At 40.9% G+C, this 15,324-nt stretch overlaps 1 protein-coding gene across 1 annotated transcript in view; it reads left to right on the forward strand.

Moving 5' to 3' along the window:
* furinb (furin (paired basic amino acid cleaving enzyme) b) overlaps window positions 1-15,324 on the forward strand; it is an 85,120-nt gene that overhangs the window by 2,428 nt on the left and 67,368 nt on the right. The window contains exon 2 of the mRNA XM_034587485.1: window positions 5,505-5,794. Within this exon, the coding sequence (XP_034443376.1) occupies window positions 5,618-5,794 (177 nt within the window). The 5' untranslated portion in view covers window positions 5,505-5,617. The remainder of the gene's footprint in view (window positions 1-5,504; window positions 5,795-15,324) is intronic.

A 15,324-nucleotide genomic window follows, 5' to 3' on the forward strand; every position in this document is an offset into this window, starting at 1 on the left:
AACTTTCTTTACTGTCTCGAGCCCAGTTCTGTAACTCCAAGTCTTTTCTGATATTGCTGTACTCTGCATGAAGTAGATCTGGAGCAAGACTATTTTTATAAAATCAAATATCAGAAAGTGTGGAAGTCAGTGCCTTCAGTGCCTGGTGGATATGTTAATGTCACCACATCAATATCACCAGTGGAAATGTGAGCCAAGCAGATAATTAATCATTTGACTCAGTCAGCCAATACCAATATGGATATTTGAGACAGGAAATAATGGTATCCTGACAAACATCTGTTTTATTTATGATCTATTTGGCAGGGATCAATCAAGTTTGGGGTTTTAAAGGGGTTTGACAATGATGTTTTTTTTCTGAGGCTAGACATTGTAAAAAAGATAGATAGATAGATATTTTATATATATCTATATATAGATATAGATTTTTTTTTCTCCCTGCATATAATGCTGGGAGATATAGTGATTAGTATGTCAACCTGTAGTAATTTGTTTTCCAGAGCAGAACTCATCATCTTCAGGAATCTTTCTCATCAACTCTCACTTCATATATATTAATCAGGTAGTTAAGTGGTGCTGTTTGATATTTTGGGGTTGCCGGGGGAAATGTCACCTCCTGATGATGCTTGTTATCTGAAATGGCAGTGCCAGGTGATATAAAGGTAATGAGTGGTAATTTTTTATTTAAGATTTATTATATAAGATATAAATTTATATAAAAAACTGAAGTAGGATCCCAGAGCCTGACATGTCCGTGGCAAAGAAACGTCATTAACACCTCAACTTACTCGCTGTGCATTTTTGAGACATTTTCCGGTTGTATTCTCACATTGGCTCACTCAGATATTTCCCCAACATTTTACAAGGGTGTTAAAAAAAAAAGTTGAGGAAAGTCTCTGGACCAGCTGACTCGGACATTTGCGTTGTCACATACTGGGAAATTTCAGGAAAAAAATGTACCTCAGTGTATATTTGAAATCTGCTAAATATTGATAATTGTATCAACAATATATCAATACAGTATTAATATCACCATATTAGTTTATCAAACCCCACTCCCATGATCTTCTTACACCTTTTCCTCATAAAAATCAGTTATTAGCTTATAACACATCTTCAAAGCTTGTGATCTTCAAAGCAACAAGCATGTAGAATATCTAACAATGGCAATGCTGTTGCTCAAGGGCTTAATGATGATATCAAGACAGTAATGAATGCAGTGATGATCCATCTCCCCTCATCTTAGTGTACGCGAATAGAGAGGGGGGTGTCAAAATGACAGGAATCACTCTTTGGTTATTATGTATGACACAGTGTCTTTGTTTTGGCTGCCGAGCAGCCTATTGAAGTGGTTGAGGGTGAAGGGAGCGCTGCTCAAGGGCACCTCAGATGTCAAGGAGAGGATTGCTCATTATAAATTTTCCTGGTACAGAAAGTCTAAGCATAGTGTCTTGATGGGAGCGACCTGTTGTTGCTGCGGCTGGCTGCCGCGGTTCACTTCCTCGGGAGAGAAAGTCTTTTTTTCTTTTTTTTTGATGAAAAGATGAAAATCTTTGATCAAAATCTCCGTCATTTGCACTACGAGATACTGAACTACATTTGGAGGTCTCTTGGTAGCTTAAAAGAGAAAGCACTGAATTAATTATTTTAAGCTGCTGTATTATTTTAGCACGGCACAGGTCACTTATCCACCCTTACGTTTCCACTGGCTCACTCACGCAAATGTGCTTTTAATCCCACAAGAGGTTATGCAACCGATTTTCTATTTTCATTCTAGTTTAGTTTCGAATGTCTTAAGTTCTCCTGTGCTTTGAAGGTTGTAGTTGCATCTGAGTTTTAGGCCTTTGATGTATATTGTAAGAGTAAGCAGTGTCTTGTTAGCTCCTCTTCAGGCTGTTGTGAGAGAAGGTGTTTTGGGCATTGTGTTATTATGCGCTTGTTATTTTTCCGCAGTGCCGTCTGAGGGTAGGAATACCCCCACCTCTCCCTCCCATCTATTCCTTTCCCTCTCAGCCTTCTCGGTGACAGCAGACCCCCTGCTCCTGTTTTTGTGACTCCAGCATAGCGTCTAATGAGCTCAGAGGAATTGCTCCACGGGAAGAGTGACAGCCCCTGGTCATGTCTCCAGCACCTGTCCTGCTGCGCGCAAATCACACCCACTCCCTAAATGTAGCTGTGAACGCGCAGATTTATTCCCTGAGCTTCTACACTTTGAATAGTTTGCATTCGCCTAACTCCCTGGAAGCAAGGGATAATTGTTTGGGAGGACGGCCCTTGAGTTGGTAAATAGCTCTATAATGTCTCTCTCTCTTTTTTTTAAAGAAATGGATTTTAGGGAGAACTCAAGGCCAACACAAGCTTTTCTGCAAACCAATTGCCTTGTTACTCTTCAAATTATTCACTGTCAATAGTCATTATGTCAATAACAAATCCTAAGTAACTTGACAAGGCCCATATACACTGTCGAATATCAATATGGATTCTCTCACTAAAACTGGAACGTGTTTAAATTATTTTTTTTGGTGCTTTGTTTAAGCTGGTCCAGGCTTAAGCAACACTGTTGACCTGAATGTGCCCCATGAGGGTGTCCATTCTTACGGTTATTATCCATTTAGTGCTGATTAAGTTCGACCTAACCTTTACTGCTGGCCTGATCAATCCTGATTGGGCCAAAATGGTGAAGTGACACATGCAGTTCTTAGATGATAAAATATACGTAGTGTGTAATAAAGTATACGGCTCGCCCTAACTTTAATAATTTCATGATTCAAATATTCATCCATTATCTACATCACTCATCATTTTAGGGTCGCGGAGGGGCTGGAGCCGATCCCAGCTGACAATGCAAGAGGGGCAGGGCACTGGATAGGTATCATATCAAAGGGACAATATAAAGAGACAAACAGCCATGCTCACATGCACACCTACAGTCAACCCATTAGTGAAGTAATTTGCAGTTTGCAGGTTGGGGGGCCGCAGTTCTGTCAGCCAGAATCGTGATCTGAGATTGTGGAGGTTTGTATTGTTGTTTCAGTATCATTTTCATAATCGTTACAAAAATAGTACTTGAATAGACTCACCTCATCAAACCCAAATTCTCCGGTGTGATTGGACTGCCTTTAACTGTAGTGTGGCCTTTTTCCCTTGTTACCTTGTTACTAGATGCCATCTGTTTTACCAGACTGCTTTTAGACATTTCTAACTACTGCCAAAAAAATCACCTTTTAATTGGAATACACTGTGGAAGGACATTATTTGTTTCTTTCCCCTCTGAATGCCTGTAAAGAGTCTAAACATACTCAGCCACAGTCTGTGGAACTCGCTCTGCGGCTGGTTTGCTTTACCTTTCAGAAGTTCAATTGTTTTCCACAAACCGTTAATTAAACTCAACCCCTAAAGCTTGCAATCTTTATTACACAACTTGAAACAGAAAAGACCCCCACACTGATGATTTTGCTTTTCTCAGAGCCTGAAGGAGCAGGGGATGAAAATGTAATTTGTTCTGAGGGTGGCCATGGAGGAAAGGACCACATGGTATTTAGAATTTGAAGGGTTTATCTCCTTTGGAGTCTAATACTGTTGAGCAAATATTATGGCAATCTGCTTACTGCATCATGAGACCTGAGCACAAGGGACAGAAAATATCACTGCACACAATAAAGGATGGAGCGGGCTCTGTAATTTTCATTGCGGTTTGTCCATTTGGGCAAATATATTCAGGGCAGGTGGTCACTGAAACATGAGTCATCCTCTGAGGATCATTAATGTCCATTTTCTGATACTGAACTGAAATTGACCTGGCAGCTAGATTTTGATATGTCTTGTGGCCTAATAGATGAAATAGGCCGGTGGTTCACTAAATCTCTATTTAGGTGAACCCCTATGGGAGAGTTTGGATATGTTAGACGCTGCCATCCATCAGCGTTGGAGTTGCTGCCAAGGCACTTTGGTTGTAGCAGCTCGCAGGAGCCCATCCCTTCACTTTTTGTCTCTTTATCATCTGTAGTTTTCAAGAAGATGCACTGACTCACTGACTGACTGACAAAAAAACTTACAATAACATCTTACCATGGAGATGTGAATAACAACCAGTCTACTGCACTTTCTGTAGAGCCCGAACAATATGGATCTTTGGAGGCCGTTCGCAATATTAGGGAGTAAAACACTGTCAATACCAATATATCGGATATGTGTAAAAATTGGCTATGATTTCTTAGATGTCAAATGTTTATGATGAAGAAATATAATTTCGGCTTGATTTTATTTTACAGTTTAACCACAATTTTAATTTAAATAGCTATAAATAAAAAGGAAACAAATACAACCAAAAATATAATAATAAATAAATAAACAACATCATATTTTTTAAACATAAAATTCCGATAGATGCCTTTCCTGCATTGATTGTTTCGCGAAATGAAAGTTTTCATGTTGGTGCAGCACATCAGCAAACAAACACTGACAGCGTTATGTCTGTGAAAGGCTCCTATCAGCCTGTACTCTTGGCCAGCCTCTACCTATCTGTACTTGCTAAGAGGTTTTATATTGGAAAGAAGAAATTCCTAATTTTTCGAACAATACAACAGACTTAAATTTGTTCTATTCACGGTGGCTTAGATCAAACACCTGCAGCTGCTCCCATTTCTTTTCGCATCAGTCAGTGGTGTATCGGGGATTGACTCGCTGAAGGGCACCGTGATGCCACGTCGCTGGGATCAGCAGTGGGACTGGACATGCATTTATAGCTGCCTGCATCACTTCCCTCTTTATCTTACTCAGGATGAACTGATATAACCGGTGGATTCCCACACTTTGTCATCTCTCATCTCTCATTCAGTTTCGGTTAAGTTACCGCGAAGCTTTTCCTTTTTATGTGTGACTTAAAGGCTCCGTTTCCTTCGAGCCACAAATCAAAGGCCTGCAGAATGTCCCAGTCTGCTCGAAGAATGGTACTTTTTTTTTTTTTAATCACATTTTATTTTACTGTTCAATTAAAATATGATGAACCTTTTAATATATAAAAAGTATTTGGTTGAGTATAAATTTTGCAACAGTTTAAAACTAAGACGTGTCTATGTGAGAGTTTAAATATCCTCTCCCTCAGACGCCCTGCCTGGTTGCCACAGTTAGCTGTGTACAGATTTGCTCGGAGCTCATCCTGTTTTGCACCAACACGCCTGTTGTATATCATTATCATACATTACCACCCCTGGTCTGAAAAAGGGCGATGGGATATTGAAAAATAATTCAGTTTTTGGCCCTGAAGGCCTCGTCTGTTTTGACCTTTGTGCTTTTATGAAGATGTATCTTTTTTTTGCCCTCTGAGTTTGACGGTGGGCAGTGAGTTAAGTGATGATGCATGATAAGGTCTGTGGGTGAGTTGTTTATTTCCGCTGCAGTTTTTGGTTGTTGTTTTTTCTAATGGTGTGATTCAGGTCCAAGAGTGACCCAGTTACGAAGGCCATGTTTGTGTTTATAGCTGCCTCTGTCCTTCTTATCTCTAGGCCACTGTTCTACTTTTCTGCTGTGAGGTAGAGCAGCCCCGCCCTGCCTGGGAGGAAGTGACAGACGAACGGATAGACTGCCCCCCCCACCCCCGTGAAGTGTTCTCTCTTTCATGGATGCCAGGGTGGCCCTGCTGCACCTCTGGGCAGTCCTTGTCCTCCTGACAGCTGAGCTGAAGTGGATTGATGCTGCAGAGGTCTACACCAACGCTTGGGCTGTCGAGATCGTTGGCGGGCCAGAGGAGGCCGACCGCATCGCCAGGGAACATGGTTTCACCAACCTCGGCAATGTAAGTTCTTTCAAATACTACAACTCCGGCTTGTAGGTGAACGTTAGAAAATTGTTGTACATCAAAAGCGAGCATCAGAGAGCCTGGCATGACACCTCCAGGCCATCCTGTTCCTGAGACTGATTGCAAAAGTGTGGCCTCCTCCATTTCAAAAGCCTAAGTGGGGCATGTATGCCTTGCTGACACTCTGGCAGACAGTTGTGTTTACAGAATAGTGTCAGAAATAGACGGGAATAATAAGGCTTTTATTTTAGGGTCTAGAAGAAAGGTTGCTTTATATAATTTCAAGGTATGTAGGTAGGTGATTTTTATTGCCAGCACTTTGGCTTCTGTTTTGGGGGGTTGCCAAGTCGTTTTAATTAACTGAGCTGTTGTGTCACAAATAGATAAAAACTGTCAGAAGAGCTAAGGAAAGGGGGAGGTGGATGGTGGGTGGAGAGGGTAGTGACTTATTGTTCTTTCAGTGGTGTGTAAGGTCCCTTGAATATAAAAAAGCGTCTGAGACTAAGCTTTTCCACATTTGTGTTCAGCGGTTGACAGTGAGCAGCTATTTGGTCCCTCTTCCCCTGTTGCTCCACTCGAGACTTAACTTCATTTGCATGCGTCTTTGTGGAGCTGCCGGAGTGTTACACACGCCAGTGAACAGCCTTCTGGATTACTCCCTAAAAATATGCAGAGGAGGTTGTGCATATTCCCACCCCCCACTTCTCCCCATCCCAAATACAGAGGATTTTCTCAAAGAGAGGTTATCAAAATTCATTCAGGGTTATCTTTGCTTTTATTTATTTTGTCAAAGATAAAGCTTTGTGCAGAGCGTGAAGCCAGATCTAAGTGTTGCTCAACATGTTGTCCCACGGGTGCATGGCAATCTGAACGAGACGTGACGATTCTCATTATTGTTTTTCATACCCTGTTATTGCCTCCACCAGTGAGGTTATGTTTTCACCCCTGTCCGTTTGTTTGTAAGCAAGATTGCGCAAATACTACTGATTGCCATGAAACTTGGTGGAAGGATGCGATATTGTTCAGGATAGATCCCATTCAATTTTGGTTTGGATATGGATCAGGGGGCAGATCCAGGATTTTCTTTTCAGATATTTTTAAGAGACTGATTTTATGACTATTTGCAATTGAACGCAGATCCAAGTAAAGATCGTAATCTCCTGAATTTACATGTGGTTTCAAAAGGGGACAGTTTGGCCTTGGCGAAGTTAATGATCCCTGCTGAGTGCCATTCTCCTTTTAAATTGCATCCAAGGACTTCCCATTGAGCTTTTTGTTAGGGACTTACGTCCTGCTTGAATCTGGAGTTCATTTAGTGTTGATCATGATAGCTGCAGTTGCTACAACAATCTAAAACTATTGTACTGTGGACTGAATGAGATATAATGGACCCTAACGGTCTTTTACTCTTAATTGCTTCTGTAAATTCAAGATAGAGAATCAATCTTGGTGAATTGGAAGGAAAAAAATTCAATATTCTGCTCACAGAGCACACATACATATTCTAGACAATCACCCGGGAACATGGTGCTTTAGAACAAAAGAAGGTATCTTTTCCCCCCCGACAATTCTTTTTCCCATATTCCCCCAATGTGATCACCCTCCCCCTTTTTTTTTTACATTTCTTTCTCCGGTTTATCTTTCCTTCCCTAATTTCACCCAACCACCAAGACAGTTCCAGCCTCTACTCTATTAACTCACTTGATTAACAGGGATGTGTGTGTATCTTTCTATTTGCCTTCTGTAATTAGTGACTGTCTCAGAGGAGTATTGCTGGAGGTGTGCACAGGAAAGAGTCCTCCAAGATGCCTGTGTGTTGCTGTATCTTTGATGCCATATGGCTGCTTGTCATTTTAGTGCACGCAACATTAAAGGCGTAGTTCACCTAAAAATGAAAATTCACTCAGTATCTACTCACCACTATGCCGATGGAGGGGTGGGTGAAGTGTTCGAGTCCACAAAACTCTTCTGGAGTTTCATGGGTAAACAGCGTTGCAGACGAATCCAATACAATTGAAGTAACTGGTGACTGATAAGAAAAAAACATAAAATGCCTCCATACTGCACCTGTGGTGTCGTCCAAGTGTCCGTAAGTCCCAACGTTCAAATTTGCCTCATAACGGCGTAATTTACACCATGTTTTTAGCCTAAATGTCCTGTGATATCCTCCTGCCTGGAGCCACGTTCACGTTCGCACACACGTACACACGCCCCAAGGGTGCGCGGTAGCATCGCTAGTTCCGGTAGCATCGCTGCACAGCTGCAGTTACTGCTGAGTATCCCTGATGTCCGTACGTGCCCCTTGGGCGAGAGCATAGAGGCGCAAGCTTGTGCGGTGATGAGTGAATTTTCATTTTTGGGGGAACTATCCCTTTAAGCTGCTCAGGTCCCGGAGTGTGAAAGAGCTATGTTACACTATTTCACAAAGAAGGTCCTAAAAACAACAGCAGTCACTTTACCCCAAACAAGCAACACTTTTGCCTGTGGTTCTGCGTTACCTGACATTGGAGCTCACAATGGCTGACTCCTTAATTTTTTTTATAACTGAAGAAATGTTAGACTGGAGTTTCTTTTTGCACTTTTGGTGTGAAAGAGAAAAATATTCCAACAGGGGATATATATGTCGACAAATTTGGAGAGGGTGAAGGTGGATAATAAAAGAAGAGAAGGATAGAGAGTGGAAAGAATTGAGATAATTGACACATTCCCGCTGGAAAAATATGAGCAGAGAGACACGAGGACGTGTGGGAGAGACTAGCGAGAGGAAAAGAGGAAGATAGCTAATGGACTATTGGATGGCTCGAAGGGTGAAATTTAGTATTATCCACGGTTTGGAATAGGATTTTGTGGGAGTACCTCTTCAGTCATTGTTTCACAGAGGCATCCAAGTAAGTTTTATTTTAATCTATAGTCCCTGAGTGGGTGCTGTGAGAGTGGGATGATCTACGGGCTATGTGCAGTGTCTGAGCTCCGACAGTACAGTGTTGGGTTATGTGGGGGTTTGGGTTCGACCAGTGCTCAGTGGTTTTATCCCATTATCTTTAGGGTTGTTCTACAGGGCATTTGAAAAAAAGCCAGATAGCTGATGTATACACATTAAGTAATGGGATTTTAATCACCAATGTGTAACAGGATGATCATGTAACTGGTTTTATTGTTGGCTGCAGTGCGGCCTCTGAGGGGCCTTATTGTCTAAAAGTGTTTGCAGTAGGAGGTGTAATGATTTTTAGAGCCTGACCGATTTATAGGTTTACCGATTAAAAAATGAGCCTCAGTGTTTATGATTTCTTTTATTTTACAGAATAAACAATGCATGAACAGATGTGCATTTATCTTTACATTTAACATAAAAATATTTATGTTTATTTTGTTCATTAACATATCTTTTATGGTTAAACTGTAAAACATCAAGCCACAAATAAATCTTTTATTTTTAAATAGTATCTGAATTTTTGGACTCCCTAATAATTGGGAAACCGTGGTACAAACATCCCAATCTCGTATCGTAATACATGACAACTTAACCATGATGCCAACCTGCTGCCACCTCTGCAGCCTGTTCAGTTCTCATTACTTGACTAATGTGACAAAACTCGTTTTTCATTCCACAACAAACACTATAACAGATGTAAATTACAAAAGAATTACTCATTTCAACGTGTTGGCTGTGTGTTTTTTTTTTTATATTCCACATTTCACCTATTTTATTGTTTCACAACCGCATGTGTCTTGTGACTATATTGGTCCAAATGATCCCACCTGCAGTAAAGGTTGTCGCTGTCGCTTCATTAGCTCTAGACGGATTCTACCCCCTGCCGACTGCAGGCCCACTGGGCACCTTCAAGTCACCAGTGTGGGAACCTGCTGGTCAACCCCCTCAAAGGACGCTGCAGTGTGGAAATTTTCCCTCAGGGTAAATAACTTGTGACAATGCTGGTGTTATGTAATCGTTGCGGACAGCCTCACTCGAAGGTGTGTGAGTAGTTTCCTCTCAATGCTGCCCCCCCCTCCCCCCTCACCTGACAGAGTTTGCAGATTGCATCATTGTCATCAGGTGACCTCTTTGCATTCTGGGTAAATCTGAAATATTGCTGAATAAGACGCTTTTGCTTTTCACTCTGTCAATAAATTCTCCGCCTAGTCAGTCAACTCTCATCTCATCACGTGCTGAAACTCTGCTGCAGCACAGATCAGACACTTTCAGTTTATAATTGTAGTGTTGATAACTAGTATTTTATAAATTTTGAGTTCTTTAATTGATGATGGGTGCTACTGCTGATCGGCAAAACATAAACCGAATCGGTTTCATTCTTATAGAAAAAAAAAAATGGGGCATAAATGATTTAATCTGTAATCTGGGACAAATGTTCCACCCTTAATCAGCAGAAACACTCATGATGTTTCAGTTTAATTATTCCTGAGTGGATGTGAGGAGGAGAGTGTTTGTGTATGCGTCGTTTGTGTGTGTACATATGTTCAATACCAAGGGTTTTAGTGTAAATGTCATTGAGACTTCCCAGTGTGCATCGGCATTTAAGTTGACATAGAGCATTGTTATATCTGTTTCTCTGTAATGTGTTCAATAGTGTTTTTTTTTCTTTTCAATCATGCTTTTGTGTTTGCGTGGGAGTTGCAGACCAGGGTTCAGAGCTAAATGTCATGCTGTGTTCTCTGTGAGCCGAGTCAGAATCACTGTTTTTATGAGGATGGGCAGGCTCTGTGGGCGTTGATAGACTTGAATCACCCCACACTTTAAAGAAGACATCTAATGCCACTCTGGCTGTCTCCCTGTCCCTCTGTCTGTCTGTCTCCATCTCCATATTGGTCTTTTTCTGTTCATAGGTAATTTATTTAAATCACAAATGATATCAGTAGGTTGGGTATCGATTGGTCTTCTCCAACACTGGTGCTAAAACAATTAGTTAAAAAAAGTTCTGGTGCATAAATGGTGCTAGAACCAATACTTTTTTCTAAAACAAAACGAAATTTGACATAGTAGCTATTAACAGTTTGAGGTATACCTAACTTAAATATTCAAATAAAAATGAGTGCAGTACTTTCATACAAAAATTACATTATAAATGAAACCTAACCCAACTACAACGATTTAACACAAAAATAACAGTTTCAGTGCGTAATGCAGCAAAATACTCCAGCTCCAATCATGATGCAACATTTTCATAGCATCTCAGTTTCTCCCTTTACACTGGATTGTTTTCAAACATTTCCCGCACGTGCCAATGTCGAGATTCTATTGTGTGAAATACAGGCCCAATATAGACTGTTCAGCTTTAGGCATATGTTGTTGTGTCAACTCGAGTTTGAGGTAGCTGCTAGCCAACTGTAGGCTAATGTTACGTGCTGCCAGAGCCATGTAGAGAGTGTGTTGCCACCAGAGTTAGATGTTGTGTTACCACGGCATGTGCAAAGCAAATCTGTATCGGAAAGATTTCGCTAGCCAACCCTAATAGATATATATTGCAATCTAGAATAAACAACTTTACCCAACTTTCCACCATCTGCTCCACCAGCTATCGCCCTCTGCAGGAACACTCCTCTGACTCTTGTGCTGCAGAGATAACAGGTCATTTCCACGTAGTTAGAAAATATTCGATTGCCGTCAGCTTGTGTCAGATGATTGCTCTATAATATTCCTTCAAAATCCAATATTCTTGCTCCAGACCCCTGTTTTCCAATTTCATACCAGCACGGCCCCAAATAGACACAAATGAACATTTGCTCTGTGCTAGTTGGAATGTGATTTGGTCCAAGGCCTTTGTCCATTACCCTGCACGTTACCGTGCCAACTATGTGATGCACCAGCCCACTGGCCTGTTCTCCTGCTCTCCCTGGCTTTCTCCATTCAATTCTATTCAAATGAGCGGCCCTGGCATCAAATGTAAAGGAAATAAACACATTAACATACATCTCAGTCAGTTTTTTTTTCTACCCTTTTCTGGACGAGCGCTCTGGTGGCTGCGGGGGATGGTCACAACTTATCAGGACTGAGCCCACGTTTTATTGCTTATGAAGTGACAGTGATGCTTTTCAGAATGTACAAGGGCAGCCGGCTCTCTGGGTAAAGAGAGTGTGATTATTTTACATTCAAATGTGATTTGTACAGAGAGCCCTGTCAGATAGGCTGATTATATCAGACAGCTCCGATGCTTTTATCCTACTTTCATTTGCCGTCAGTGCGATCTCTCTCTCTCTCTCGATCCGTGTGTGTGTGTCTTTTTTTTTTTGACTAGCTGAAGTTTTTCTCCTCATTTTAAGGTAATAATTTATTAAAAGGAACATCAGAACTTCTCTATCTCTCAAAGTCAGGTCTCTGGTCTCTGCCTATTGATTTCTCCCCAGTGCATTTACGTGCTAAGCTGTTCATATCCCTCCACCTCAACTCATAAACCCACACTACACTGTTCTGCTGCTGCAACTCCACTATTTGCTGTCCTCTATTTCCCCCAGGACCTTGAAGTGGAAAACCGGGAGAGCTCAGAGTTTCTTTCGCTTTATCCCACAAATGTCTAAAGAAATTTTCAGAATGATTTGTCTGTCATTTTTTTTTCTTTTGTTCTTTACTTAATAGGTACATTTTTTGTTCCCTCCTATAATTATCCACTTTGCTATTTTGCTGAATGTTAATTATCCTTTTTTTTTAAGATCATGCAGAACTAATTAGTTTCGCATTGTCCCTGCAAACAAGCATTCATATTCAAATTTTAATTTAACACGGATGAGCAAACCAGTTAAAACAAATGTTTGACACCCCGTCGCTTTATGTTCATATTGCTGCCACCAAAATTAATATAATGACCAAAATGACAACATCAACAAAACTTTGAATACAGGCTAAGGAGGCCTGGGAGGAGGCAGAGCATGTTTAGTTGTAATTTCATGTGAGTGGAGCGTAGTTTGATGTCATCGGCAACAATAAACTGACATAAAGGTAAGATGTTTTCAATGGCTTCAACTTATCATTACAGCAGAAAACACCTATGAAATGTAACACTTCACTTGATGCAATTATACATGTTGAATTACTTTGATTTGTAATAATGCAGCTCTATTTCCTTTTTTTTTTATTGTCTGTTTACATTTCCAGCTGGTTGGGTTATACTGTTATTGTTCTCATTGTTCTTAATTCAGAATATTAATATTCCTACAGACTGATTGATGAGCATTGTCCTAATTTGCTTCTGCCCTCGTAGCACAATTTCTTCCCCGGCGTCATTAAGCTTGCATGAAATGAGTTTTCAAAAACCACACAGATTTCAAGAGAGCATCAGATCCGCATTTCGCTCATAAACACGGTCTTTTTTTCTTTCTTATCTTTTTTCCTTGCCCTCTTTCCCCCTTCCCCCCCCCCCCTGTACTTCTCTGAGATCATTCCCCTGTGTGTAGGGCTGTGACTGTACATCACATGCATAGAGCAGCAGCCATAAATTTTGGGCAAATTGCTTTTGAAAGTTTATGAAACGGTGTCGTTCCACTTTTAGAAAGAAAGACACACTTTGTGGATCAGCTCTTTCTCGCCAGCCTGGTTAACGTCACGATCGTTATTTGTACTACCACTCGTGTGAATTTGACTCACACACACAGTACTTGAGAGGCTATTGAGCTTGAATGGTCAATTTTAGTCAGAACCTTTTTTTTGTGATTTCTAATCGTTATAAAAACAGCTCGACTACAGAGCCCCCCTTGTTAAATCAATGCGTGAACACATATAAAAAAAAGAGTAGTTCTTTTTTTCTGGAGTAGCTTGTTTACTTTTGCACCTAGATGCTGGGTGCTGAAATATTTCCATGGGGTTTAAAATAGATGGATATGAAATATTGAGGTTGTTTATCCGTACATAGAGTATTTTTTATTAAAAATGGCTTCACACCACCCTTTTCGGTGTATTACCATGTATTGCATAGACTGTTCATAAAAAAAAACCCCGACAGGACAGCTCCTCAAAAGTGAAGCCAAAGCATCTCGATCTGGCGGCTGCCTCATCCATGTTAGTGAATGGGGAATGGATCAAGCTAAAAAGTCAAAGTATATGTCAAATCAATTTTTCTCAAGATGGTTTCTGTCAATTTTAGGTTTCTGTCAATTTCAGGTTTTTCCTATAACACCTATTTTAGGTTTAAGTGTTCAAATTTGGTTTTAATTAGTTATTTGATGCTATAAAAAGGGGGTGAAACACTATGATTCAAAGCTGAGACTGTGATTGGTTGAGCGTGTGCATGGGCAGGAACTCCAGGCTCTGGCTACAAATGCACAAGATGGCGGTGTTCGCACCAAGGGCATTTTAACTCAATTTCTGGATTGGGGGAGGAAACGGAGACAAGTCGTCCATCTTTATATGCAGGAGGCATGATTGAGAGATACTGTGTTTAATCCACTTGTAATGTGCAAGTATCTAAATAATACTTCCAAATTATCGACATTATTCATGTTTATAATTTATAATGAGTAACCGAGTATAATAGTGAATGATAAGGGACGTACTGATGTCACATATCTCAATGAATTCCTTCCTGGCTGTTGTTGCATATTTACACATTCTTTTCTCACTCTCTATGTATATTTCTGTGCATATTTGTGATGGTTAGGCATGTGAAGGTTTGGTGCAACCCTCTGCTCCAGCCCACTGACTCAAAGCCATTTTTCCAAAGCCCCTGCGACCACCTGGCACACCGAACTACAGCCTGCTCTGGTATTAGGTTGCCATGGAGAAAATTGCCAGCATTTTATTTCCTGCGGAGTGACTTCAGAGCGAGGAGCGAGGTCATATTATCTTGGCAATGCAATACCGTGCCTTGTTCTAGATCGAGAGGTAGTCCACTTGCGGCTGCTATTTGTGCTTAATTATGAAATTTAAACGAGACTCCCAAAGTGAAGGCACTTTATCCGTCTTTGTTAGGGGCACTTGAGGTATTTAACTGTATGCCTGCATCATTCTCTTGCTACCACAGTATCCTATACATTCCACTGGGATCTTTTGCTTTGCAGTCTTCTCATTTCCCTTCGTGGCTCTTTGCTATTTTACCTCTTATCCTCATAAATCTCTTCCTTTCTCAGAACCCACAATATTTGCCAGTTTCTTGCAGGTCTGGTCTCCAGTCTCACCGCCTCTGTCTCGTCTTTCCTCCGAGCTGTCTCTCTCTCCCTCCCTCCCCTCGTACGGTTGTCCTCTCCTCCCTTTCTTCTCCCTCCAGCTTCCACTTTATTTCAGTGTTTACTGATCTGAGTGAAGTGCACCTCCATGTCCCAGAGCTGTCTCTCATTTAAATGCACTACTTCATTACATGGAGCCTGCAGCCACAGACCTTTCAGCTGTTTGCAAAAACGTCTCCCAGAAATGGGTTGGTGCTGTGCCAGGGATGTGCAGAAATCATTACTCAAAAGGTACTCAGAACTATGTTTTATAACGAAAGAATCTTTGACCTATAAAAGTGATTCTTATGGTGCCACTAACAGTGCATTAGTAATCGTATTGCAGTCAGGGCTGGGTTTGAACTGGAAGAGGTTCAGCG

Source organism: Hippoglossus hippoglossus, chromosome 6, assembly GCF_009819705.1.
Source record: "Hippoglossus hippoglossus isolate fHipHip1 chromosome 6, fHipHip1.pri, whole genome shotgun sequence".
In the NCBI taxonomy this organism is placed as follows: Eukaryota; Metazoa; Chordata; class Actinopteri; order Pleuronectiformes; family Pleuronectidae; genus Hippoglossus; species Hippoglossus hippoglossus.